At 36.6% G+C, this 24,152-nt stretch overlaps 3 protein-coding genes across 3 annotated transcripts; 1 reads left to right on the top strand and 2 right to left on the bottom strand.

The window, feature by feature from the left end:
• The first annotated feature begins 5,278 nt into the window (after window positions 1-5,278).
• LOC122201305 (olfactory receptor 4P4-like) lies at window positions 5,279-6,217 on the top strand. The gene has a single exon (XM_042907189.1). It carries the CDS (start codon window positions 5,279-5,281, stop codon window positions 6,215-6,217), a length of 939 nt encoding a protein of 312 aa, XP_042763123.1.
• A 4,541-nt stretch (window positions 6,218-10,758) lies between these two features.
• Window positions 10,759-11,697, bottom strand: LOC122200449 (olfactory receptor 4P4-like). The gene has a single exon (XM_042906046.1). It carries the CDS (start codon window positions 11,695-11,697, stop codon window positions 10,759-10,761), a length of 939 nt encoding a protein of 312 aa, XP_042761980.1.
• Window positions 11,698-22,836: 11,139 nt separating this feature from the next.
• LOC122200415 (olfactory receptor 4P4-like) lies at window positions 22,837-23,766 on the bottom strand. The gene has a single exon (XM_042905994.1). It carries the CDS (start codon window positions 23,764-23,766, stop codon window positions 22,837-22,839), a length of 930 nt encoding a protein of 309 aa, XP_042761928.1.
• Between the last annotated feature and the right edge of the window lie 386 nt (window positions 23,767-24,152).

The following is a 24,152-nucleotide window of genomic DNA, read 5'->3' as shown; positions in this document are numbered from 1 at the left end:
CATTGCATTCGACGTTTCCCTCTAGTCCCGTGTCCCACATCTAATCTCAGTGCTTTGGATACTATGCATGAGGGAAATATAATTATTAACTTTGTTACTAGAGAGAAATTTAAGCAATGGTTTATATTTGTGGCAAAGTATACTGATGGGAAACTTGTAAACCCTCAGAGATGTTGAGAGCTATTCTATATAACATGTTTTCTCAAAATTTGCTTTAAATACCAATTCGATACCTATATCAAATATATATATATATATATAATGTATATATAATGTATATATATTATATGTGATATATAATATATAAAAATACATTAATATATAAATATCAAAAAGTATATATATACTTAGTATATATGTAAGTTTTTAGAAGGTAAGATGAATGTCAGAGAGACACATTTCTTTTTCAGAAATGAAAAAATAATTTGCAAAGATCTCAAATCTGGCTCAGTTTACAATGGTATCTCTCTTGATATACCACAAGAGTTCCTTCATAAGACTGTATGCCATAAGACTGTATGCAATTAAGATTTATTATTGCAAAACAACGTTAATTTTTTTCTCTTCCAATTTTATCTTAGGCGTGAAGCCTCAGCTTACAAGAAATCTGTCTGTTGAGCGAAGCAGCTGGTAAGTTAAATCCAGCTCATAAAGACGCCAGTCATTTTACTTCAAGGGAATACGCCAGTCATTCCGAATGCAATTTGTATCTGATGTTTTTAAGAAATCTTTGCATGGGAAAACTTCCATAACCATTGAAAATACAACCTCTACGATCTGGGGAAAGTTCCGCCTTGTTTTCCATCTATAACACACGGTAGCTATGTGGGCTGAAGATATGCGTGTCGGATGCTCTAGTCATTAGTGCTGCATCCTCAACAGCTATCAAAGTATTTGTGGGTTTATCTGTTTGGCCTCATTTAGAATATCATGAATGTAGTTATTCATTAGCCTTGATATTCCATAGTCGAGGATAATTGAATATGGAGAGGGGTTTACTGCCTTAGGAGGTCCCTGGACAGAAGTTCAGTAAAGGAGCTGAATATAAAATGATTAAACACTAAAATACCCATATGATTCTAAGAATGAAGAAGCAAAAGTGTATGGCAAAATTTTCAATCAACCTGCTCCATTGTATAATATCTAAGGGATACATTTCTTTTTGTCCAGGTTTAATATAGACATTTTTTTTTCGAGGTGAAAGGGGAATTGAACATCCATCTAATTTAGAAAAGGTTGATGAATCCAAAGGAAAGAAAATAGAAGCATTAAATGACTGTAGTGAGCGAGAAGTTGACCTTCAGGTTTCTGGGTTGAAGGTCAGCTGACAAGGTGGGAAAGATTTTGTATTTAATGTTATGAGAATGTTAACCCTGATGTGAGAAACCCCAGCCCTCAGGTAAGAAAAAAAACAGATTGTTTGTGGCAGGGAAAACTATGCTATGTCTTATCTACTTAACCTTCATTTTCCCGTGTTGAAATATGTGCTTTTAATAAGCTATTCACAATTTGCAATAAGAATCATAATCTGACTTATTATTCTTAATTTATATTTATGTCCACTGAAATGACAAAAATGAAAATATTAATGCTAACAATATTCATCAAATATCTAATTTTTACATACCAGGTTCCGTACTAAGCTTTTTACATAAATAAACTCATCAAATCTTTACAATAGACCTCAGAGTTACAGTATTACTCATTTTGTGAATGAAGGAAATGAGGTTACATATTTTTCCCGAGATTTTTCCATGAATTTTGGAGCCAAGTCCTATATCTTATTTTATATAGCTCTAGAACTTAACTTCTTAATTAGTGGGATCTCCTACCACTTGAATATCCTGAGTATCTCCTACGTTTATAACACTACAGGAAGTTGCAAGGAGGAAACGGGAGCAACTAGTATGTTTTTTAACATTGAGCTTCATATGCATTATTTTACTTGACTTTCTCAGTAATTCTGTAAGTTAGGCACTGCAATGTTCATTTTATGGAAGAAGGAAGAAAATGTTCAAGGAAGTGAAGAATCTTGCATTTAAGTATCAGGGCTATGTTAAGAACTAGGGTCCATCTCCAAAGTTTGTTATTCCTAATATTGTGAAGGCAGGGATAGTCTCAGATAACAGTTTCTGATCTGGTCTACTTACATTTTTCTCTAGGGCTTTGATCTTACGTTCAGTCATTGTGGAAGGTGGCTAACAGTTATTAAACGTCTAATACTTTCCAGACACTGTTCTAAGAAACGTCCCACTTATTAACTTTATTATTTCAAAATGTCACCCTATAAGGAGGTATTATTGTTTCTTCAATTTTACAGAGAAGGAAACTGAGGCACAGAAATGGTAGTGAACTTACTAATACTATATTTTCTGTAGTTTCAATTTATCCAATGGAGCAGGGAAGGCATGAGGGAGGCAGACAGATGTCTTCCCCAAACTACTGATGAATCAGGAGTCATACAGTCAAAGTCAGGGGAGCAAAGATTATCTAATCTTCAAAGATTATCTAATCCAACTTCTTTATTGTATGGATGGGAGTCTGATTTGTAGGGAATAAGCAATTAACAGAATGGGGAAAGATCTATTGGTACAGTGCACTTACCAGATAATTACCTGGAATGTGGTATAACTGCTTCTATTTGACAGAATATGAAGAAATCATTTTCTAGAATCATGCCACTTGTGTGGGCAGATTCTCTAAGAAGGTAAGGAAGAAAATGATAGAGGAAAGCAGCTCCATTATTTTAAAGTATTGAGGACGTATTTTGAAATTAAAGGAGCCCACTTTTTTGTATATTTCCAACTTAGGCAACCGTAATTGATCACCTGAAAAAAGGCAATTCAAATAACTTTTCTGAAACACTGCTTATTTTGAAGGGGTTGATAAGTAGAAAAAATATGGAGTTATTCAAAGGAAATTTAAGTTGATCTTCCTATCATTTCTTTTTTTTAAATTTTTTTAAATGTTTATTCATTATTGAGAGATAGAAACTGAGCATGAGCTTGGGAGGGGCAGAGAGAGAGAGGGAGACACAGAATCCAAAGCAGGCTCCAGGCTCCAAGCCGTTGGCACAGAGCCCGACGCGGGGCTTGAACTCACAAACCATGAGATCATGACCTGAGCCGAAGTCGGTCATTTAACCGACTGAGCCACCCAGGCGCCCCTCATATCATTTCTTCATCCCATGCTGAGTCACAGTCTTGTGACAACAGTATTTAAAATTGTGTAATGCTTTGACATTTTCTGAATCCTTATTTCTTTGTCTGACATTGCAAGATCTTTGGTATTATTGACACAGAATTGAAACATTCCTTTTATTTAGCAAATTTGTGGGTGTTATCGTTCAACTAAAAAAAACCTGATAAAAATCAAAACATTTTTGTTTCTCAATAAATTCTGACTTAAGGATAAATAATTTTCAGTGTGACCCTTGGCCTCAGTTTCCTATAAAAATCTAAGTGGGCTTCCAGAATCTAGTGGGCATAATCCTTCAATATTTTAAACTACATTTAAAGGATAAATGGACAGGATAAAAGGATAAATTTACAAATACACTTTCAAATTCATTTACATCATAAACATTAGATGTATAAAATACACTTATTCATAAAATATATCTTTTTCTAAAAATGAATAGAGGTTCATGGTAAAAGTTTTGGGCAATAAAAAAAGTATAAATTGGAAAACTAAAATCTGTGTAGTGTAATTATCATGAAATAGCCATTGTTAATAATTTACTTAAATATTTAAATTAATTTATCTTGGATATAACATAACTTGATATAAACTAAAGAATGTTTGCACTTTGGATATATATTTCTTATAAGGAAGCACCGTTGACTCCTAAGTATTAATTCTAAAGTTAATATTTTTCAACTACATGGCTCTTAATTATTGTTAAGTTTAATTTCTCTTGTAGTAGAATACATCCAATTTAACAGAAAAGCAGAAGATATCAGTGATGTATAAACATGTTTTAATTCATTTAAAAATTACTGACCCAGAGCCAACCCAATTTTGGCTCATGTCCTGATCTCATGGTTCATGAGATTGAGCCCCACATCAGGCTTTGCATTGACAGCATGGAGCTTGCTTGGGATTCTCTCTCTCCCTCTCTCTCTGCCCCTCCCCTGCTCGGGTGCTCTCTCTCTCTCTCTCTCTCTCTCTCTCAAAATAAATAAATAAGCATTTAAAAGAATAAAATAAAAATTACTGAACCAACAAGAAAGTTTTAAAAGTAAGGTTGGTTTTCTTATAATCCTGCAAGAGAAAGAAATAGGAAAAGCAGAACGTAGCTACATTATGCTACAAAGAACTCTTAAGTAATACAAAAATTTCATGGAGTAATTTCTATACTTATTTTCTCTTATAAACCCCTCAAAACTACAGGGCAAATTAGAAAAATAACTTCCTCTTTAGTTCTATCATGAATTACTTGATTAGTGGATTAATGGTCATTTCTAGTCCTGTATTGTTATTCCTTTAAGCCTCTAGCAAACTGTGTACTTGCCAGTTGTTTCTTTTTTTTTTTTTAATTTTTTAAAATGTTTATTCATTTTTGAGAGACAGAGCACAAGGGGAGGGGCAGAGGAAGAGGGAGACCCAGAATCCGAAGCAGACTCCAAGCTCTCAGCTGTCAGCACAGAGCCAGAGGCGGGGCTCAAACTCACAAGCCATGAGATCATGACCTAACCTAAGCTGAAGTAGAACACTTGGCCGACTGAGCCACCCAAGCGACCCCAGTTTTTTTTAGTTAGTATCTATTTAACATTATATGCATTATATAAATCACTCACATGCCCTCCCACCGTTTTTGTGACTCATTAGAAACCATCTGTTCAAGTAAATTCTCCAGTTTACCTCCTAAAATTATGCATTATGTTTACTTAACATTGATGAAATTAACACGTAACGCTATTTACATTAATACGTATACTTTGACTTAGTACTTGAATAAATACTTAACACTATTAGATATCCCGCTTTTATTCTTAGGGAGCATAATTTCCTGTCTTCTCACAAAAGGATGTAAACTACACAAAAACTCGGACTTTGTTTAATTCACCATGCTATCCAAAGTTCTTGGACGAGTATTGGCACTAGATATTTAAAAGGATTTTGTTAAATGAATGAGTGATTTCAGTGGATCTCCAAATGGCTAAGGTCTTAAAATATGCATCAGGCCATTTTAATTGAATATTAGATTTCCATTGTCTCATCAATTATTTGCTTCATTACTTTTGTCCTCTCAGATACCTTTCTGGAGCATCGGATCATGGAAAATAGGAATAATGTTACTGAATTTATTCTCCTGGGACTTTCTAAGAATAAGAAAGTCCAGATCCTCTGCTTTTTATTTTTCTTACTCTGTTACCTCGCTATCTGGCTGGGGAATCTGATTATTATGGCTTCTATCACCTACAGTCAGCTAATTAACCAGCCCATGTACTTCTTCCTTAATTACCTTGCCCTCTCAGACCTCCTCTACACCTCCACTGTGACACCCAAACTAATGACTGACTTACTGACAGGGAAGAAGTTCATTTCCTATCATAACTGCATGACACAGCTGTTTACCACACACTTCTTTGGGGGGGTCGAGGTCTGCATCATCACAGGAATGGCCTACGACCGCTATGTGGCCATCTGCAAACCACTCCATTATGCCATCCTCATGAGTAGACAACGATGTAACTCAATTCTCGGAGCATCATGTGCAGGTGGGTTTCTGCATTCCATTGGCCTGTTTCTTCTTGCAATTTTTCTGCCATTCTGTGGCCCCAATGAAATAGATCACTATTTCTGCGATGTATATCCTTTGTTGAAACTGGCCTGCACTGATACACACAAAATTGGTTTCTTAGTCATTGCCAATTCCGGCCTGATGGGACTGGGGATCTTTGTGGTTTTGATGGCCTCCTACTTCATGATATTGTGCAATGTGAGAGCATATTCTGCAGAGAACCGCCGCAAGGCACTTTCCACCTGCAGCTCCCACATCACGGTTGTGATCCTGTTTTTTGCACCTGTCATCTTTGTTTACATTCGACCTGCCACAACTTTACCGGAAGATAAAGTGTTCACACTCTTCTACACAATTATTGTCCCCATGCTCAATCCTCTTATCTACACACTTAGAAACACAGAGATGAAAAATGCCATAAGGAAAGTTTGGTGCGGTGCAAGGTTTTGGAAAGGGAAGTCAATGATTTGAAGGCTCGTCATCTTTAAATGTAAATGGGTATCATCTCATCACACACCCCCTTTCTCTGTTTCTTTGCCAATGGCAAAATCAGTCACAACATGCAAAAGGCAAGCCTTAAACAGCAAAACGCCATCAGTGGATTACTCTTTCATATTCCTTTCCGGGTGTGCTTCCCTTGTTTTCTTGCTTTGCTAAATTTTAAGTTCCATGAAAGTAAGGGCATATCGTATTTATTTTACTGCTAATTTCCTAGTAGCCAGCAAAGTCTATATCACATATAGGAGCTCAATAAATATTTATTGAATGAATTTATAAATATCTTATCACATAGCTCTGCTTCTCATCCCTTATAGGAACCACCTTCATGGCTTAATGACCTACTTAGACATTAGATACTTCTGATATGTACCTTCTCTGCTTATTTTTCTACTTCTAAATATTCTGGCTTCATCCAGACAAGACAGGATTCTACCCTGGATCCAATCATCCAGACAAGATACTCCAAAATGTGTATGGGTAGCAAAGATTAGTATGGCTGAATTCAGGCTATTTTAACTGGTTTGACATAAAATATATATAATCAAGGAGTAACCACAACTACTTGTACTGCAGGAAGGAAGAAAATATAAATCTCTCAAAACTAAGGACCTTTTCAAAGTAAAAGATTTTCACTTACTATCTAAATTCAAGTTTAAAATAATCCTAAAATAATATTTCATATAAAATATAGAGCAGGTTTACTGATGGGATAGGTAGGGGATGCTGATAGGAAAAAGAGAGAGAAAGATGATGGATAAATGATAAATAAATGATAGAGTGAGTCAGCAAGTACAAGGGAATGGAATGTTGAAGCAGTTCTCTGATGAAAGTTAATGGAAAGAAGTGTATCTTTGGAGAAGTTGGATTCACTCACCCAACTATGTGGTTTTTTGTTTTGTTTTGTTTTGTTTTGTTTTGTTTTGTTTTGTTTTGTTTTGTTTTAAACAAGGCATTCCTCAGTTGTATCTAGTCTGAAAATCCTGACTCCGTCGTCTTCTACTTTTTTTCTTTTCTTTTCTTTTCTTTTCTTTTCTTTTCTTTTCTTTACTTTTCTTTTCCTCTTCTTTTCCTTGTCTTTTTCTTTCCTTTCCTTTCCTTTTCTTTTTTTTTTTTTTTTGTTCTTTTTAAGTAGGCTTCAAACCCAGTGTGGAACCCAACACAGGGCTTAAACTCATGACCCTGAGATCAAGACCTGAGCTGAGGCCAAGAGTCCCATGCTTAACTGACTGAGCCACCCAGGCACCCCTTCTACCTTTTCTTTTATACATGACACCATCAAGAGTGAACTCTTGGGCACCTGGGTGGTTGCATCGGTTAAGCATCTGACTTTGGTGCAGGTCACGATCTCAGCTCGGATCACCATCTCATGGTCATGAGTTCCAGCCCTCCATGAGGCTTGCTGCTGTCAACGCAGAACCTGCTATGGATCCTGGATCCTCTGTCCCCCTCTCTGACCCTCCCCCCACTCACACTCTCTCTCAAGAATAAATAAACATCAAAAAAAAAAGAGAAAAAAAAGTGAAATCTTGATCTGGCTACTGTGAAAATTTCCCTCTTGCTGGCAAGCCTGATAAACTTTGACTGTTGACATCAATTTATACGATAATTTATTTTTATTTTTATTTTTTTAAAAATTTTATAATATGTATTTCTTTTTGAGACAGAGAGAGAGAGAGAGAGAGAGAGAGAGAGAGAAAGAGAGAGGAGACACAGAATCTGAAATAGGCTCAGAGAGAGAGAAAGAGAAGGAGACACAGAATCTGAAATAGGCTCAGAGAGAGAGAAAGAGAGAGAAGGAGACACAGAATCTGAAACAGGTTTCAGGCTCTGAGCTGTCAGCATAGAGCTTGACACAGGGCTTGAGCTCATGGAACCTTGAGATCATGACCAGAGCCAAAGTCGGACTCTTAACTGACTGAGCCACCCAGGCACCCCAAAAGTCTTTTCTTTACCAAACTATGTAATTGCCTCTTTAGGTTCCAGTTTGATGCTTAGAAAAATTTTAACCTCTAAATTTCAGTTTACTCATCTGTAAAATAAAGCCAATAATTAGATAATTAATTCAAAATTAAAGTTTTAGAGCTTTTTTTTTTTAATTTTTATTTATTTACTGAGAGAGAGAGACAGACAGAGAGAACTGAGGAGGGCAGAGAGAGAGAGAGAGAATCCCCAACAGGCTCCACACTGCCAGCATGGAGCCTGATGTGGGGCTCGAACTCACGAACTGTGAGTTACAGACCTGAGCCAAAATCTAGTCTGACGCTTCACTGACCGGGCCACCAAGGAGCCTCAGTTTTAGAGCTTTTTAAGAAAAAGATCCTCAAAAATAACTTGTGTTGACTGAAATCATGCTTTATTATAATGTTACTTACACATGTAAGTCACAAAAATCATTATGCTTATAATTCTAAAATAAAAATTTCAAAGTATAAAATCAAATATTTATGTTAAAATGTTTTAATTTGAATGTTCCACAGAAATTAATTTACAGATGCTAGGGGATAATAACAACAATAAAAATTATTTTGAGCAGTTTCTTTTCTAAGAACAATACTCATATCCTTCCATTTTTATAATTACCTTATGAGGCAGTTACTATTATCTCCATTTTACAGAAGAAGAAAAAGAGGAGGGAAGACTAGTTGTCTTTCCAGGGTCTCTCATGTAGGAAGATATTATTCATTTACATGCTTAATTATGTTGCTAATGTCATATTTTCTTTTTTATTTTGAGTGTTATAAGACACCACTTGAATCATAATTGTCATCTCTGCTATTATTTTCCTTTGTAATAATAGTTACATATAATCAAAAATAATTTTCATTAGACAATAAATTTAAGAGTTTGAACCAAAATCAAGTGTTAAAAATAAAGCATTTGTTAATAGTTGTCTTACTACTCCAAGAGTTGCCTTTAATGAACTCGTATAAACTGACATGTGTCATGATGTAGGCTGCATAAGAATTTCACTAAAGATCCAGTTAGTTTATCAATTGCTGTAGTAACAATTCTCTTAAAATTTTAATACCTTTACAAACATGCCCTTTCTGAAGACAGCTCTCCAGTCATTTTTTTTTTCAGAGAATTAAAGTTTATTTTTTATTTTAAATTTACTTATTTAAATTCAAGTTGGTTAACAACCAATCATATCTTTCCATTTGAACTCCCTAAAATTTTCCATTGTACACTGTGCTATGACTTTTTTTTTTTTGCTGCTCTATTTATGTATTTGTTTATATATTCAGTCTCTGTTCATTTCCCCCCTAAGCTGTGCAATATAATGTTTGTTCCACTTTCATGATGTCCAATGTGTCTGACTTCATTAAATAATTAAGACAAAAACAGTTATTTACTTCAATTATTTGAAGAACTTTTCAATTCTGCAGACATCAATGGATATCCAGAGCTATAGATGCTCTATAGAAATTGGAAATTTATAGTTTTTGTTCTGATGGCAATGGAAAAAATAAATTTAAGCATATTCTTAAATTAAATAAATTAAGCATGTTGAAACAGGCAGTTTCAATGCCAGAATTTATATTGGTTTTTACAGTCACATTGGCCCCAAGTAATATTAAGTGGAGATTCTACAGTGTAACTGCCGCTAGCCTTTCTGTCTAAGGCATCCATACATCTCATTTAAAAGTAGCCAAACATCCTACTCTCCTGGTGCAATCTCATTTTATGTCTGCTGTGTCAGCACAAGTATCAGTAGACCCCCATTTTACACTCAAATGAGGCTCAGTTTGGAGAATGAGTTATGTAGCTACCTTATTTATTACCAATACCACTTTTTTATTACAATATAAAGAGGATTTTTATAGCAAGTATTTCTGTAATTATTAAAATGCTGTGATTTTTAAGTGATCTAATTAAGTCATTTTAGAAAAACTCTTCGGGTTTTTATACAACCATTATTCCTTACATAAATAATGTTTTTATTCCTTAGACCCTATTTAAATAGTATTTGCTTTTTAAATTGTTGCAATGAATATGGAAACTAAAGAGCTAAGTGGAAAACATGATTCTAAGTTTCTGATGCTCCTTTTTGATGAGAACACAGGGAGGACCGTTTATGTCTGGGCTGATTAATAGGATTGCAGTTTATGTACATCTGAAGATTTCATTCATGAATCCAAAGTATAGGGAGATTAGAAAAGGGGACTTTCAGTTAGCAACTTATGGACAGAATCCAAAGGAAAAATATATCAAAGAAAAGTGTAACGGAACTTCAGCAAGGAAATGAGGACTCAGATTACAAGGGAAAAATAAAAATAAGAAACAATAAAGAAAAAAGAAAGTATTTCAAGGTAAATTATTATATTAATGCAGTCACCCCAATGTCTATGCTTACATTTCCTAGAGCAAAATTCATGGTTTAATGAACTTAAGTAGAGAGAATATCACTGACACCGATGTCTATGCTTATTTTTCTTAGAGCAGAGTTCACGGTTTTTCAAGACAATGAATGTCACGTAAGTAAGATATGTAATGAGGAGGGAAAATGCCTTTCAGATGATTTGCCTTCCAATAAAACATAGTTTCTGGCACCACACTTTTCTCAAGGCAGTCTTCATCTCCACGTTTCTGAATGTGTAAATGAGAGGGTTAAACATGGGGGCAATGATGGTGTAGAAGAGAGCAAACACTTTGTCTTCCGGGAAAGTTGTGGTTGGTCTAATGTAAATGAAGAGAACAGGCACAAAGAACAGAACAACAACTGTGATGTGGGAACTACAAGTGGAAAGTGCTTTGGTGCGGCTCTCTGCAGGGTAAGCCCTGATGGTGTATAAAATCAACAAGTAAGACAGCACCAAGACCACAAAGGTCACCAAGCCCATCATGCCTGAGTTGGCAACCACTAGGATCCCAACTCGGTAGGTGTCTGTGCAGGCCAGTTTCAGCAAAGGATACACATCACAGAAGTAGTGATCTATTTCATTGGGGCCACAGAAAGGTAAATTGATGGTAAGGAGACACTGGAAAAAAGAATGCAGAAATGCCCCGGTACAGCTAGCAGTGACTATGGTATAACACCTCTGCCTATTCATGATGATGGTATAGTGCAGGGGCTTGCAGATGGCCACGTAGCGGTCATAGGCCATTGCTGTGAGGATAAAGATTTCAATCCCCCCAAAGAAATGCATGGCAAAAAGCTGTGCCATACAGCTAGTATAAGAAATCATGTTACTTTCTGCCAGCAGGTCGGTGACTAGCTTGGGTGTCACTGTTGAGGTATAACACAGATCTGAGAGTGCAAGGTTATTAAGGAAGAAATACATAGGTTGGTCAATTAGCGGGCTGCATGTGATAGAAATCATTATGAGCAAGTTTCCCATCCAAATAGCTATGTAACAAAATAAGAATAGTAGAAAGCACAAGTTTTTAATTTTCTTGTTCTGGGAAAGTCCCAACAGAACAAATTCAGTGACGTTGTTCATATTTTCCATGGTCTAATGCAGTTAAGTCTCAACAGGTTTTCCTGAAAAAAAGAAAAATGACAAGTCCTCATGGGAAATATTGACTGAGCATGGTGTGGATTCAAATGAGTGTTGTAAAAATAAATTCATTTATCTCATCAGCTTCCTATAGTACATTTTAAAGTACTTCTAAGCTTTTATGAATAGGCTTAACATATAATTTAACAGATCAGGTTACTTTGTAGAGTGAAAAGGAATAATATTAATGGTCATACTTGCTCATGTCATAAACAAAGATGCACAGACATCTTATGTAGAAGATGCAAAAGGTGAGCTTAGAGGGGATGCATTTCTTTTCCTGGAGTAACTCATCTGCTTGATGGCTTGAAATAGCCAGGCTGGAATCCAAGCAAGTGAGGTGAATTACACAATTGTAAGATAGAATCCTGTCTTTATTTAAAATTCCGGGGTTTTTTTTTTTTTTTGGAAGGGGGTGGGGGGTTGAATCACTAAATTCTATACCTGAAATTAATATTACGTGTATGTTAGCCAGCTGGAATTCCTTAAAACAAACTTGGAAAAATAAATAAATAGAATTCTTAGAATTCTGGGTTTTTTTTAATGGTGGAATTTGCATTTTTTAAATACTGCATAAAAATCTTACTATCTTCATTATTGAGCTGTTTGCACACAAGATGAGTAACTCATTTGTCTCACTCTAAGTCCTGACTCTGGGTTGGAACCATTTAATATTTATCAACAGTATAGCCAGCAATAAAGAAAATATGATACCAGCTGAGGAGCAAGTGGCTGTGACATGTCTTTTGACGGAAATAGATGAAAAAAAAAAAGAATTAAATACTTAATATTGAGACACACACGCTATGCTAGAGCAATTCAAACAGGCATGAATGGCAGTTGCTAGACACATACTGGACTTCAATCATTATTTTTTTAATAAATGAAAGATTGCATGAATAAATCATGATTTCACCATTTTTCTTATATTTTTAAGGTGACTGAATTATTTCTTGTAGAAATAATGACGATTCCATAAAAAGTGCATCCCAAGGACCATTTTTCAGGCTATTACATATATTCTCAGTATTCCTATAATCAGAAAAAATATATAGAAGATATTTTTAAAATAGCTTTAATTTAAATAGTGAATATGCGGGGCGCCTGGGTGGCTCAGTGGGTTAAGCGTCCGACTTCGGCTCAGGTCACGATCTCGCGGTATGTGAGTTTGAGCCCCGCATCGGGCTCTGTGCTGACTGCTCAGAGCCTGGAGCCTGTTTCAGATTCTGTGTCTCCCTCTCTCTCTGACCCTCCCCTGCTCATGCTCTGTCTCTTTCTGTCTCAAAAATAAAAACGTTAAAAAAAATTTTTAAAACAAAAAAAAAATAAAATAAAATAAATAGTGAATATGCTTATTTTCTTTTTTTTAATTCTTTTAAATGTTTATTTACAGAGTGTGAGTGGGGGAGGGGCAGAGAGAGAGGGAGACACAGAATCCCAAGCAGGCTCAATGCTCTGAGCTGTCAACACAGAGCCCGATGTGGGGCTGGAACCCATGATCTGTGAGATTACAACCCGAGCTGAAGTTGGACGCTTAACTGACCGAGCCACCCAGATGCCCCTTTTTTGTTTTCTTATTTTCTTTTGTTTATTTTCAATGAATTTGCCAACGTGCCTCTGTAGTTAAAGCTTACCATTAGTCCTTTCCAAGAATCTAAGCTCATTTTTAATACTTTTCTTCATACAGCCTTGAAGAAAAACATGGTTTTCATAAGAAAAAAAAAAATGAGTAGAAAAATTTCATTAATTAACAAGCAAGATAGTTTGAAACACTGCCTTTCTGTCTCTGTTGATCTTTCACGTTAACTAAATCTCAAACTGGCAAACTGGGCAAAAATTCAATGACTCCCTGGTTCCCTTGTTTGCCCCAGCCGAACGTTTCTTTGTGACAATTCTCCAACGCATCATCAGATACCCAAAGAATTCATAAACGTGCTGTTTAAATTAGAACTTACATTTCCGGGAGTCTGGGGGGCTCAGTCGGTTAAACGTCCGACTTGGGCTCAGGTCACGATATCGCGGGTTCATGAGATCGAGCCCCGCGTCGGGCTCTGTGCTGACAGCTCGGAGCCTGGAGCCTGTTTCGGATCCTGGGTCTCCCTCTCTCTCTATCCCTCCCCCTCTCACACTCTGTCTCCTTGAAAAATAAATAAACATTAAAAAATTAAAAAAAAAGAACTTACATTCCCAACTCCTTCATATTATTTACAATGCCTCCCTTGTTAATATTAAAGTCGCTGAATTTTAGATTTACAACATCCCGATTTCAGGCTTATGTGGCTTAGAGAGAGAACCTCGTATCAGGAGCTGGAAGGACTCATTTGGCGCAAACACATAGCACAAGCTATGACCATAGCTGGGTTTCTTCACTTCCCCCGGTTCCTCCTTTCTCTCATCTGTTAATTGAAATAAAACTTTCATAAAATAATCACATAAAATAAAAAAGTCAAAGAAAAGACACTTCCCTTCTCTATACTACATGGAGCTTTTCAAAGTTTCAAATCAATTGCACGTAGTAAGGGTTTCAAGATGGTGTGTACAAAAAGAGAGATGAATACTGTATTTCTTTCTTTGACAAATATTTTTTGAGTTCCTACCGTGTAGTGTAATGGACTTTAGGATTAGATGTGAAAGGTCCTGGCCCTCATGGTGGTGACGTGTAGAAAAGCAAAATAAATTTCAGGAAGAACATGGAACTCGGCCATTTAAACTTAGCTTTAAGTATGGAAACATTACATAAATATTCTCCACTTTTACAAATATGCACACAATAAATATATGAAATACAAATAAAAAAAATGAAAGCTGGCCCTTCCTAATTGATTCAGTCACCTCATCTTCTTCAATTCTGCAAAAAAATCTATAAAAATCCTGGAAGGTACAACCTACCTGCTTGTGTAGGAAGCATTAGCCTCAACAGACTTATCTCAAATAGGAGCAAGGATATTTTAATCCCAATTTTACATACAGTCAAAGAGCTAGTGTAGGGGCTGAGATACATTTTTTTGTATTTAAACTTGCTTTGCTTTACTAATTTGTAGGCCATAAAATCCAACCCTTACCTAGACTCTTTTTCTCTTATCTTAAAATGTAAGAACTATACCAATGTTTTTTAAAGAACTCAAGTTTCTGTCACTAATTGATTCCTTGATTTTGAAAAAAAAAAAGGAACGTATCCTTTTTTTAAAGGATGTAGGGGGTAACAGACTGTGTTTCCTGTCCTTTTTTGCAACTAATAGATACTTTAAGGCACTTGTTGGAGGATATATTTCAGGTTCCCCCTGTCCTTAGTCCTCTCTCCTTTCTGATAGCAAAGGGTCCTATAACAGCACCCAGGCTAGTCACCTTGTGTGACAGAGATATTCCACCTCTATTTTAATAACTCTTTGTCTCTTTTTAGTTTATTCAATATACCATGCTAAATTAATCTCTAAAATTATGGTTTTCTATGTCATACCCACACTTAAAAACCACTCTTTTGCAAATATTTTACCCCTATATTTATTACTGCATTATTTATAATAGCCAAATTATGGAAGTAACTCAAGTGCCCAACAGTAAATGAATGGATAAAGATGTGATTTTACACACACACACACACACACACACACACACACACACGTGTGTGTGTGTGTGTGTGTGTGTGCAATGGAATATTACTCAGCCATAAAAAGGAATGTAATCTTGCCATTTGCAACAACATAGAAGGACATAGAATATATAATGCTAAGTGAAATAAGTCAGTCAGAGAAAGACAAATACCATATGATTTCACTCATCTGTGGAATTTAAGAAACCAAACAAATGAACAAAGAAAAAAGAGACAAAAAAAAAAAACAACAGAAACCTCAGAATTTTATTTTTTTTTTAAATTTTTTTTAACGTTTATTTTTGAGACAGAGAGACAGATCATGAATGGGGGAGGGTCAGAGAGAGGGAGACACAGAATCTGAAACAGGCTCCAGGCTCTGAGCTGTCAGCACAGAGCCTGACGCGGGACTTGGACCGTGAGATCATGACCTGAGCTGAAGTCGGCCGCTTAACCGACTGAGCCACCCAGGCGCCCCGAAACCTCAGAATTTTAAATACAGTGAACAAACTGGTGGTGGCCAGAGGAGAGATGGGTGGGGAGATGGGCGAAATGGGCAAAGGGGATTATTTTGATGAGCACTGAAAAATGTATACAACTGCTGGGTCTTTAAACCTGTGGAAATCTTTACCTCATTAAGCCTCCCTGAAATACTTCCATTTATCTCATTATTAAAATTTAAATTTGAACATCCAGGAAATTAATTTTCATTACATTGATTCAAGGCAGTTCATCAGACAGGCAATGACAGTGCCTTGTATTCTTCTTACCCTTGATAATTTAATATTACACTCAGTGGATTCATTTTGGATTTACACAAAACCAGGCTAGAGATCTGGCCATATGGTCTGGAGTAAGGTAATTAACTCGTCTGGCAGTTTTTCCTTCTTTAACATGGGCATTCCTAACATCAATGTTCCATAATTGTGTAGGTTGAATAATCAGGTACAAAGTATGCAACAGGCATTAATTTTTTTCTCTTTCACATTTTTTCCCTCAAATCATTATGTATGGATTAGGTACCCAATATATAATGGGGAAAAATAAACAAAAGTACACTAAAATGTTAATAGATAAAAATGTAAGCTATTACAATTTATATCAAATAGATTGCTATTATTAGTAGAGTCCTTCGCAGACGTAAAAGAGAAATAATGACAATATCTAATATTATTTAGTGCTTACCATACTTTACAGGTAGTTCTAAATCTTCCACTTGTATTAATCGTTGATCCTAAGAGGCCCAGTGACTCTTTCATTATCTCTCTTTTGCCAAAAGGAAACCAAGCCTCTTTAAATTTTGGATAAAATATTGATAGCTTCTGAAGACTAATTTTAAGAATATTTTGATTTTTAAAATAAATGATTTTGGATACTGATAATTTGGCTGTCAAGCTCAAATTATTCTTAGAATTATTCCAGGGGCATATTACCTTTTTGGTTATTTCTTTCTGTAACCAAGTTGCCTCACTCAAGAAATCAAGGTTGAGCTAACTTTTTTACAACAGCTCCAAAGTTTTCTCAGGGATATAGTCACAATCATTCACTGAATTCAGTACTAATGTAACAGAAAGTTGCTATAGAAAATATTTACAAAACTTGAAGAGGGAAATGAGCCTATAAAATCAGCATACTTATAGATAAAAATTTAATTTATGCTGTATATATAAGCTTTGTAAAGTTTGAAAGTCATGGTTTTTTTTTTTATTATAAAGTGGTTGGAATTTTACTTACCAGGCGATTATCTCATTGGACAAATTTCTTTATCTCTGAGTAAAAGGTGGCATTTGGTGTTTTCAACACGATCAAAATAAATGCTTAATTTTGCTGCTGAAGATTAATGAATTTCATCACACGAGCAGCCCATGTAAGTCCTGGTTCTGGGACTTTCCTATTTCTCTTATAAAGAGAATCATTTTCTCCTGATTTTTGAAACTAAAAGGAAATAAAATCATCATTGGCATTTATGTTGAAAAATGCTCTTGTGTGTTTTCTACTCAAAAGGTGCCTCTTCGTTGGTTTCAGCATTGGACCTGTATATATAATGCTGTTTAATTTCCAAGTGTTATTTAAACTAGATTACCTGGGAGATTACAGCCCCAGACCTCCCTCTCATTTTTTTATGGGGTAAGACATTTCCCAAAAGAAAAGTTGGCCAATGGACAGCTGAAAATGACTTAATTCCTTTTCAGTACTTAAAAAAATAGTTATGCCATGGTTAAGAACTTTTTATACCCTGAGGAATTTGAGCACAAACCAAGAATTCACCTCTATCCAATACTGATAGACAATAAATTATGTGCTTTTTTTGAAACACGTTCTGAGGAAACAGTAGGGAATAATGTAACGTCTTTACAGAGGTTGAACTAGAAAATGCAGAAGAAGCCTAAGGCCAGGATTTGAAGTCTGCCTTAGTGCAGAAGAAATTGATGGAACAGTGGGTGGCAAGGTTCTTGTGTCCTACTGAACATCCCAATGGCCCTACTTCTTCCTCTAGCCTCCGCTTTGGCAACCATTTTCCACATATTTAACTCTGAGAGCAGGCGTAACTTTATAGTACTTTCTCCTACAAATACCACAATGAGGATTTGTGCTAAATAAAACTTAGAAAATGTTCCTCTAAAATAAAAAGGATGTTTTTGTAATCCAGGAAATCAATTAAAAAGGTATATACAATGGAAAGCATGGTCAAAATAGCTAGAAAATGGTGCATAACGAAGTGAAGCTTGAGCTACAGGTCATAGTACCGTCGACACCTGCACAACATGGGCTTGAACTATGTGAGTTCATTTATATGCGGATTTTTTTTCAATAAATATATTACAATACTATAAGTGTATTTTCTCTTCCTTAGGATTTCCCTATTAGCTAGCTGACTTTATTATAATAATATAGTATATAACATATGTAACATGTATAACATACAAAATTATGTGCTAATTGACTGTTCCTGTTATTGGTAAGGCTTCGAGGCAACAGTAGGCTATTAGTAGTTAAGTTTGAGGGGATGTGGGGCCAAAAGTTGTGCACATCCCTAATCCCCACATTATTCAAGGGTCAATTGTAGGTTATGCAAAGCGTAACTGGGGACTTTCTGGGTGCAAAATATGAGTAAAGAATTGGGGCAGACTGAATGTGTCTGAAAATGATGCATAGGTTGTGGTCAGGATTGGAGAAGAAAAGTATGCTGACTAATTTAGAAAAAAAGTGAGGAATTTGGTTGTATTGGAGCAGCCATAGTCTGAATAAGACTGAACACCATACAAGCTAGTTATTCCTATCTGTAGAAAAAAATAGTTATTAAGTGGAAGAACATATAAATTAGTAATTTGAGAGAAAACTCTTATAATGCTTCTGCTATTAACAATTTTGACCTTATATTTGAAGAGAACATTTTTCTTATTTTCCATGCAAAAAAAAAAAAATTAGTGATTTTCCACAAACATCATTGATGTATTGGGATTCACAATGTCTGTGGAGCTTGAAAGGTGTGTGGTGTGAGAAGCACAAAATTATAAGGATTGTGAAATGGCCCGCCTTCTGTTGTTGGTATCAGAAACCTTATATAAAGTATAGAGTAGCTATTACTTCACCTACACAACTTATCAGGATGAGAGGTTTTCTGTCGTAGCTCTGGTCTCCAGAAGACAAAACACAGACCCTGAGGAAAATGAAGGATTCGATCACAAGCACAGCAGGGCGGGCTGTCAAGGGAACAGAAAAGTACAGCCTTTATGGTCTCTTAAGTCAACAACAGAACCCTAAAAAAGGAAAATGAAACTGCAAGCTAAGATAGTGATGTTTGGGGTTGAATCTGAGAATTTTGAGCACCCACATGCCCTGAAACCTCTGTACAAGCAGAATCTGCTTCTTACTCCTTTCCAGAGTAGCAGAGAGTCCCATGGCCTGGGGATTATATAACAACCTCACCTCAGTTATTTCCTGGCGCCATGATGTTTATTTCCTTAAGGTATGATAGGCTCAGGAAACGTTGAGGAGATTTCCTGTGATTTCATCTCTTTTGTCTCAGTCAGCACATGTAGCTTTATGGGGAGCTGGCTGCAAAGGAAATATATGATTCTCTCTGTTTATGTTTAGTTCTACATGGAAACTTGGCACCAACTGGAATAGAATGTTGTAGCATTAAATCCCCGAATATGAATGTCCCCAAAATGATAGGGGTTAAGGAAGACCTTCTTAGTTGGCAAAAGCTTAGCCAGTTCATCTTGTTGTCTACTTTGTACAGACCAAGAGATAACCAGAGGCATAGATCTGTTCCAATTCATGGCAGTCGTTAATGGTTTTACTGGTGTTTAGAGATTTAGAAAGCATGAGTAGAAGATGTGGATATAGGAATGGACAAAATGTGAGTCATACACGTCGGTGTCTACTGCAGAGGAACTTCTCAATGATGGTAGACAAGATTATATGTTTCATGGATCTCAGCCATCCTCTATTCCCAGCTACAAGTTCAAACTCTTTGGTCTAGGTCTAAAGTGGCCATTGTGGCCTAGAAAGCATCCCTACGAATGCTATTGCTAGGGATGAACAATATGAAATTTACCTCATGAAGGTTCATCTGGCTTCTGTGACTACTTTGTAGTTACGACTATGTAAGACAACCCCAGATTTTGTGGTGTAAAACGACCAATTTATTATGCACTTGGACTCTACGGATCAGGAATTTAGACGTAGTGAGGATGGCTTGGCTATGCTCCATGATGTCTTGGGTCTCAGATGACAAAACTCAAAGGCGAGGGGTGCTCACTAGCTAGCAGCTGAAGTCATCTGGGGCCATCTTGACTTACATGTCTGGCAGTTGACACTGGTTCTGAGCCCAGACACCAGACGAGCTGCTGGCCGTAAAATTCCTCATATGGTCTCTCCATATGGACTAATTAGGAAATACTGCTGTGGCCATCTTTAGAAGTTACTGTCTGTCACACCAACATTGAGTGCTCAACATGTACATTCTTCAGGGAGACTACTCAGTTACTCAGTCTTGTCGTAGCAAGTGGATTACACTGAAAACCTTCCAACATGGAAGAAACAGAATTTGTGTTCACATAAATAGACACTTATTCTGGATATGGATTCCTCTTTCTTGCTTATAATGCTTGTACAAGCAGCACAATGCATCGACTTATGGAATGTCTTATTCACCACCACGTTATTTCACTTAGGATTGATTCTGATCAAGTAATTTATTTCAGAGTAAAAGGAGCATGGTAGGGGCACCTGAGTGGCTCGGTTGGTTAAGCGTCTGACTTTGGCTCAGGTCATGATCTCACAGTCCACGAGTTCAAGCCCCATGTTGGGCTCTGTGCTGACAGCTCAGACCCTGAAGCCTGCTTCAAATTCTGTGTCTCCCTCTCTCTCTGCCCCTCCCCAGTGCGCTCTCTCTCTCTCAAAATAATAAAAATAAGCATTACAAAAATTAAAAAAGAAGCATGGTAGGGGACATATACACAGGAATTCACTGATCCTACTACATACCCTGTTATAGACTGAACTGTGGTTTTGAAAATTCATATGCTGAATCCAAGTAACTCAGAATGTGATTATTTAGAGATAAGGCCTTTAAGGAGGCAATTAAGTTACAATGAGGCCTTTAGGGTGGGCCTTAATCCAATATTACAGGTATCCTTATAAGAGAAAATTTGGACACCCAGAAAAAGTACCAGGAATATCTGTGCACAGAGAGAAGACCATGTGAGGCCACACAGAGAAGGCAGTCATCTACAAGCCAAGGACACAGATCTTTGGAGATACTCAACCTGCCAGCACTTTGACCTTGGACTTCCAGACTCCAGAACTGCCCAAAAATATATTTTTGTTTAAGTCACACAGTCTGTGGCATTTTGCTATGGTAGCCCTAGCAAACAATTCATAACCCATTTCTCTTAAGTAACTGATTAGAAGCAGTGAGTAAGTGGCTTACTGAACAGTGTCAATTCAGAAACAGCACGCTGAAAAGCTGGAGTTCTATATTTAAGGATGTGTTAAGCAATATATGATTTTATTCAATCCATAGTCATGATAAAAACAGTTACAGAGTTTTATGGAATAAAAGAATGTGTATGCAAGGACCTCCTTTATTATTATACTAAAATCATTATAGAATTTTTTTGCTCCCTGTGCCAGCATTTTTCAACTCAGCAGGTTTATAGGTTTTACTTATAGAGGTTATGCTTTCATCAGGGAACACAACAATTATTTTATTGAAGTGGAAAGTGAAGTCACTTGGACATTTTGGGCTCCTCCTGCCTCTACGGAACCAAAAGACAAAAAGGGGCTGGCGCAATTGGTATTGATGATAAGGTCCGATTTGTTTGTTTGACACAATGGTGCATGGATGACCAATATCTGGAACCCAGGGCATCTCTTAAAAGTTCCATAGCTAATAGTAAAAATTAATTTAAAAAAATTAAAAGAAAAATGACAAGATCATTAAAGACACAGAATATCAGGAATGATGATTTGGTTCACATTAGTAGACAAAGAACCCCAATAATAAAGGTCAACCTGAAATTAAAGGAAAGAATGAATAGAAAGGACAAGAAATAAAGGTATAAAAGTTAACTAGAATCTCATTGCCAGTTATCATGAATTATCTCATGACAGGTGAAGCAATGTAGCAATGTACTAATTTTACAATCTGTTCTTAGTGTTACAGATTTTCTAGGGAGGATTATAACCTGACCTAGAAAGGAAACTAACATTGGAATTAACTTCGTCCAGAATGTTGAGGATGTTCTGTTTCCTTTTTGGAAGGAAGAGAGTGAGACTACCTTAGCAGCAGCATCTTGTTCATTGAAAATATAAATATAAGCTCCTTTCATAAAGTTCAAATACCATACAAAAGAGTGTTTATGAACGCTGTACAGCTCATGTACCTATTTCCCTCAGCTCAAAAAACCTACTTTTATGCTCTCCTCTGAGATGCCAGGAGTAAAATCTACCTATAGTTCTTATCTACCAGGAGACTTATTAGTTTCTGTCAATAGGAGTACACTTTAGTGACAGTGGAAGTCCAGAGGAGGGAAGAAAAGGCTTCATTACACGTTCACAATAAACTATCATATTAAGGAGAATTTGGGACAGGTATTTGAGGAGAATGGAGGAAGAATGAATTGAAAAACATAAATGAAAACTGTCCAATCATCAATAATATTGTATTCATTTCGTATGGTGACAGATGGTAATTAGACTTACTCTGGGGATCATTTCAAAATGTATAAAAACATTGAATCACTGTGATGTACACCTGAAATGAATAGGATACTGTATACCAATAATACATAAATTAAAAAAAAAGAAAAAACATCTTAAAAAATAATAAAATTGTCCAATCAGGAGAAGTCTTGAAAATGCTAAAGTTTCTGAGCTCCAACCTGAGGCTGGCTTTGCAATCACTATATACTCTCTGTATGTCATTTCTTATTAATTCTAGGGTCAGGATGGAGCTCTAAGGTGAAATTCTAGAACTCTTTGCATAGAAGTTACTTCCCTTCCAAGAACAAATGACGAAACCATATTTTCTTCATGGCATCCCTCATCTCCATGTTTCTCAGCGTGTAGATCAGAGGGTTGAACATGGGGGCAATGATGGTGTAGAAGAGAGCAAACACTTTGTCTTCTGGAAGTGTCGTGGCTGGTCGAATATAAATGAAGAGAACAGGCACAAAGAACAGAATCACAACTGTCACATGGGAACTACAGGTGGACAGAGCTTTGGCGCGGCTCTCTGCAGGGTAAGCCCTGATGGTGTACAGAATCAGAAAATAGGACGCCATCAAAATCACAAAAGCCAGTAAGGCAATCAGACCTGAATCGACAATTACCAAGACGCCAATTCTGTACGTGTCAGTGCAGGCCAGTTTCAGGAGAGGATACACGTCGCAGAAGTAGTGGTCTATCTCATTGGGGCCACAGAAGGGTAAGAAGATGGTGAGAAGGAACTGGCTGGCAGAGTGTAGAAATGCCCCCGTGCAGCAGGCTGTGATGATTGTGTTGCACCTCTGTCTGCTCATGATGACCGTGTAGTGCAGGGGCCTGCAGATGGCCACGTAGCGGTCATAGGCCATCCCCGTGAGGATGAAGATCTCGATGCCTCCGAGAAAGTGGAGGATAAAGAGCTGTGTCATGCAGTTACTGTAGGAAATGGTCTTCCTCTCTGCCAGCAAATCAATCAGAAGTTTGGGTGTCACTGTTGATGTGTAGCTAAGGTCAGAAAGTGAGAGACAATTAAGGAAGAAATACATAGGTTGGTTAATGAGTGGACTGCATGTGATGGAAATCATTATGAGCAGATTGCCCATCCAAATGGCGACGTAGCAAAATGAAAATAATATAAAGCAGAGGATTTCAACGTTCTTGTTTTGAGAGAGTCCCAAGAGAATAAACACGGTGACGTTGTTTCTATTTCCCATGATCCAGTGCAGTAAGAATGCATAACAGCCCCCTGGGAAGACATAACACACAAGTCAGTGTCAGAAACGTGCATGGAGAATATAGATGATGGCACTAATATCATGAAGGGATATTTAATAGATATGATCCCAGCGTTTGGGAAAATAAAATCTAATATGTAAAAATTTTTTTCCGATTAATCTCATGATGACTTCCATAGGTCAGTCTTTCGGGACATTAGGTTCAATCTTGACATTAACAAAAATTAATGCAGTTAATCAGTAAATTTTTTTAAAAAGAAGTGTAAAAATTCTTAGTAGTCGCCAAATGTTTTCCAATTCTAAAGGGCTATACAGCTAAGTCTTCGTAAAGGACATATCTCTGGGTCCCTGACAAACTCAGATTT

This window comes from Panthera leo, chromosome D1 (genome assembly GCF_018350215.1).
Source record: "Panthera leo isolate Ple1 chromosome D1, P.leo_Ple1_pat1.1, whole genome shotgun sequence".
NCBI lineage: Eukaryota > Metazoa > Chordata > Mammalia > Carnivora > Felidae > Panthera > Panthera leo.
Note: the sequence above shows the minus strand (reverse complement) of the source record. Positions and strands in the feature narration are given on the sequence as shown.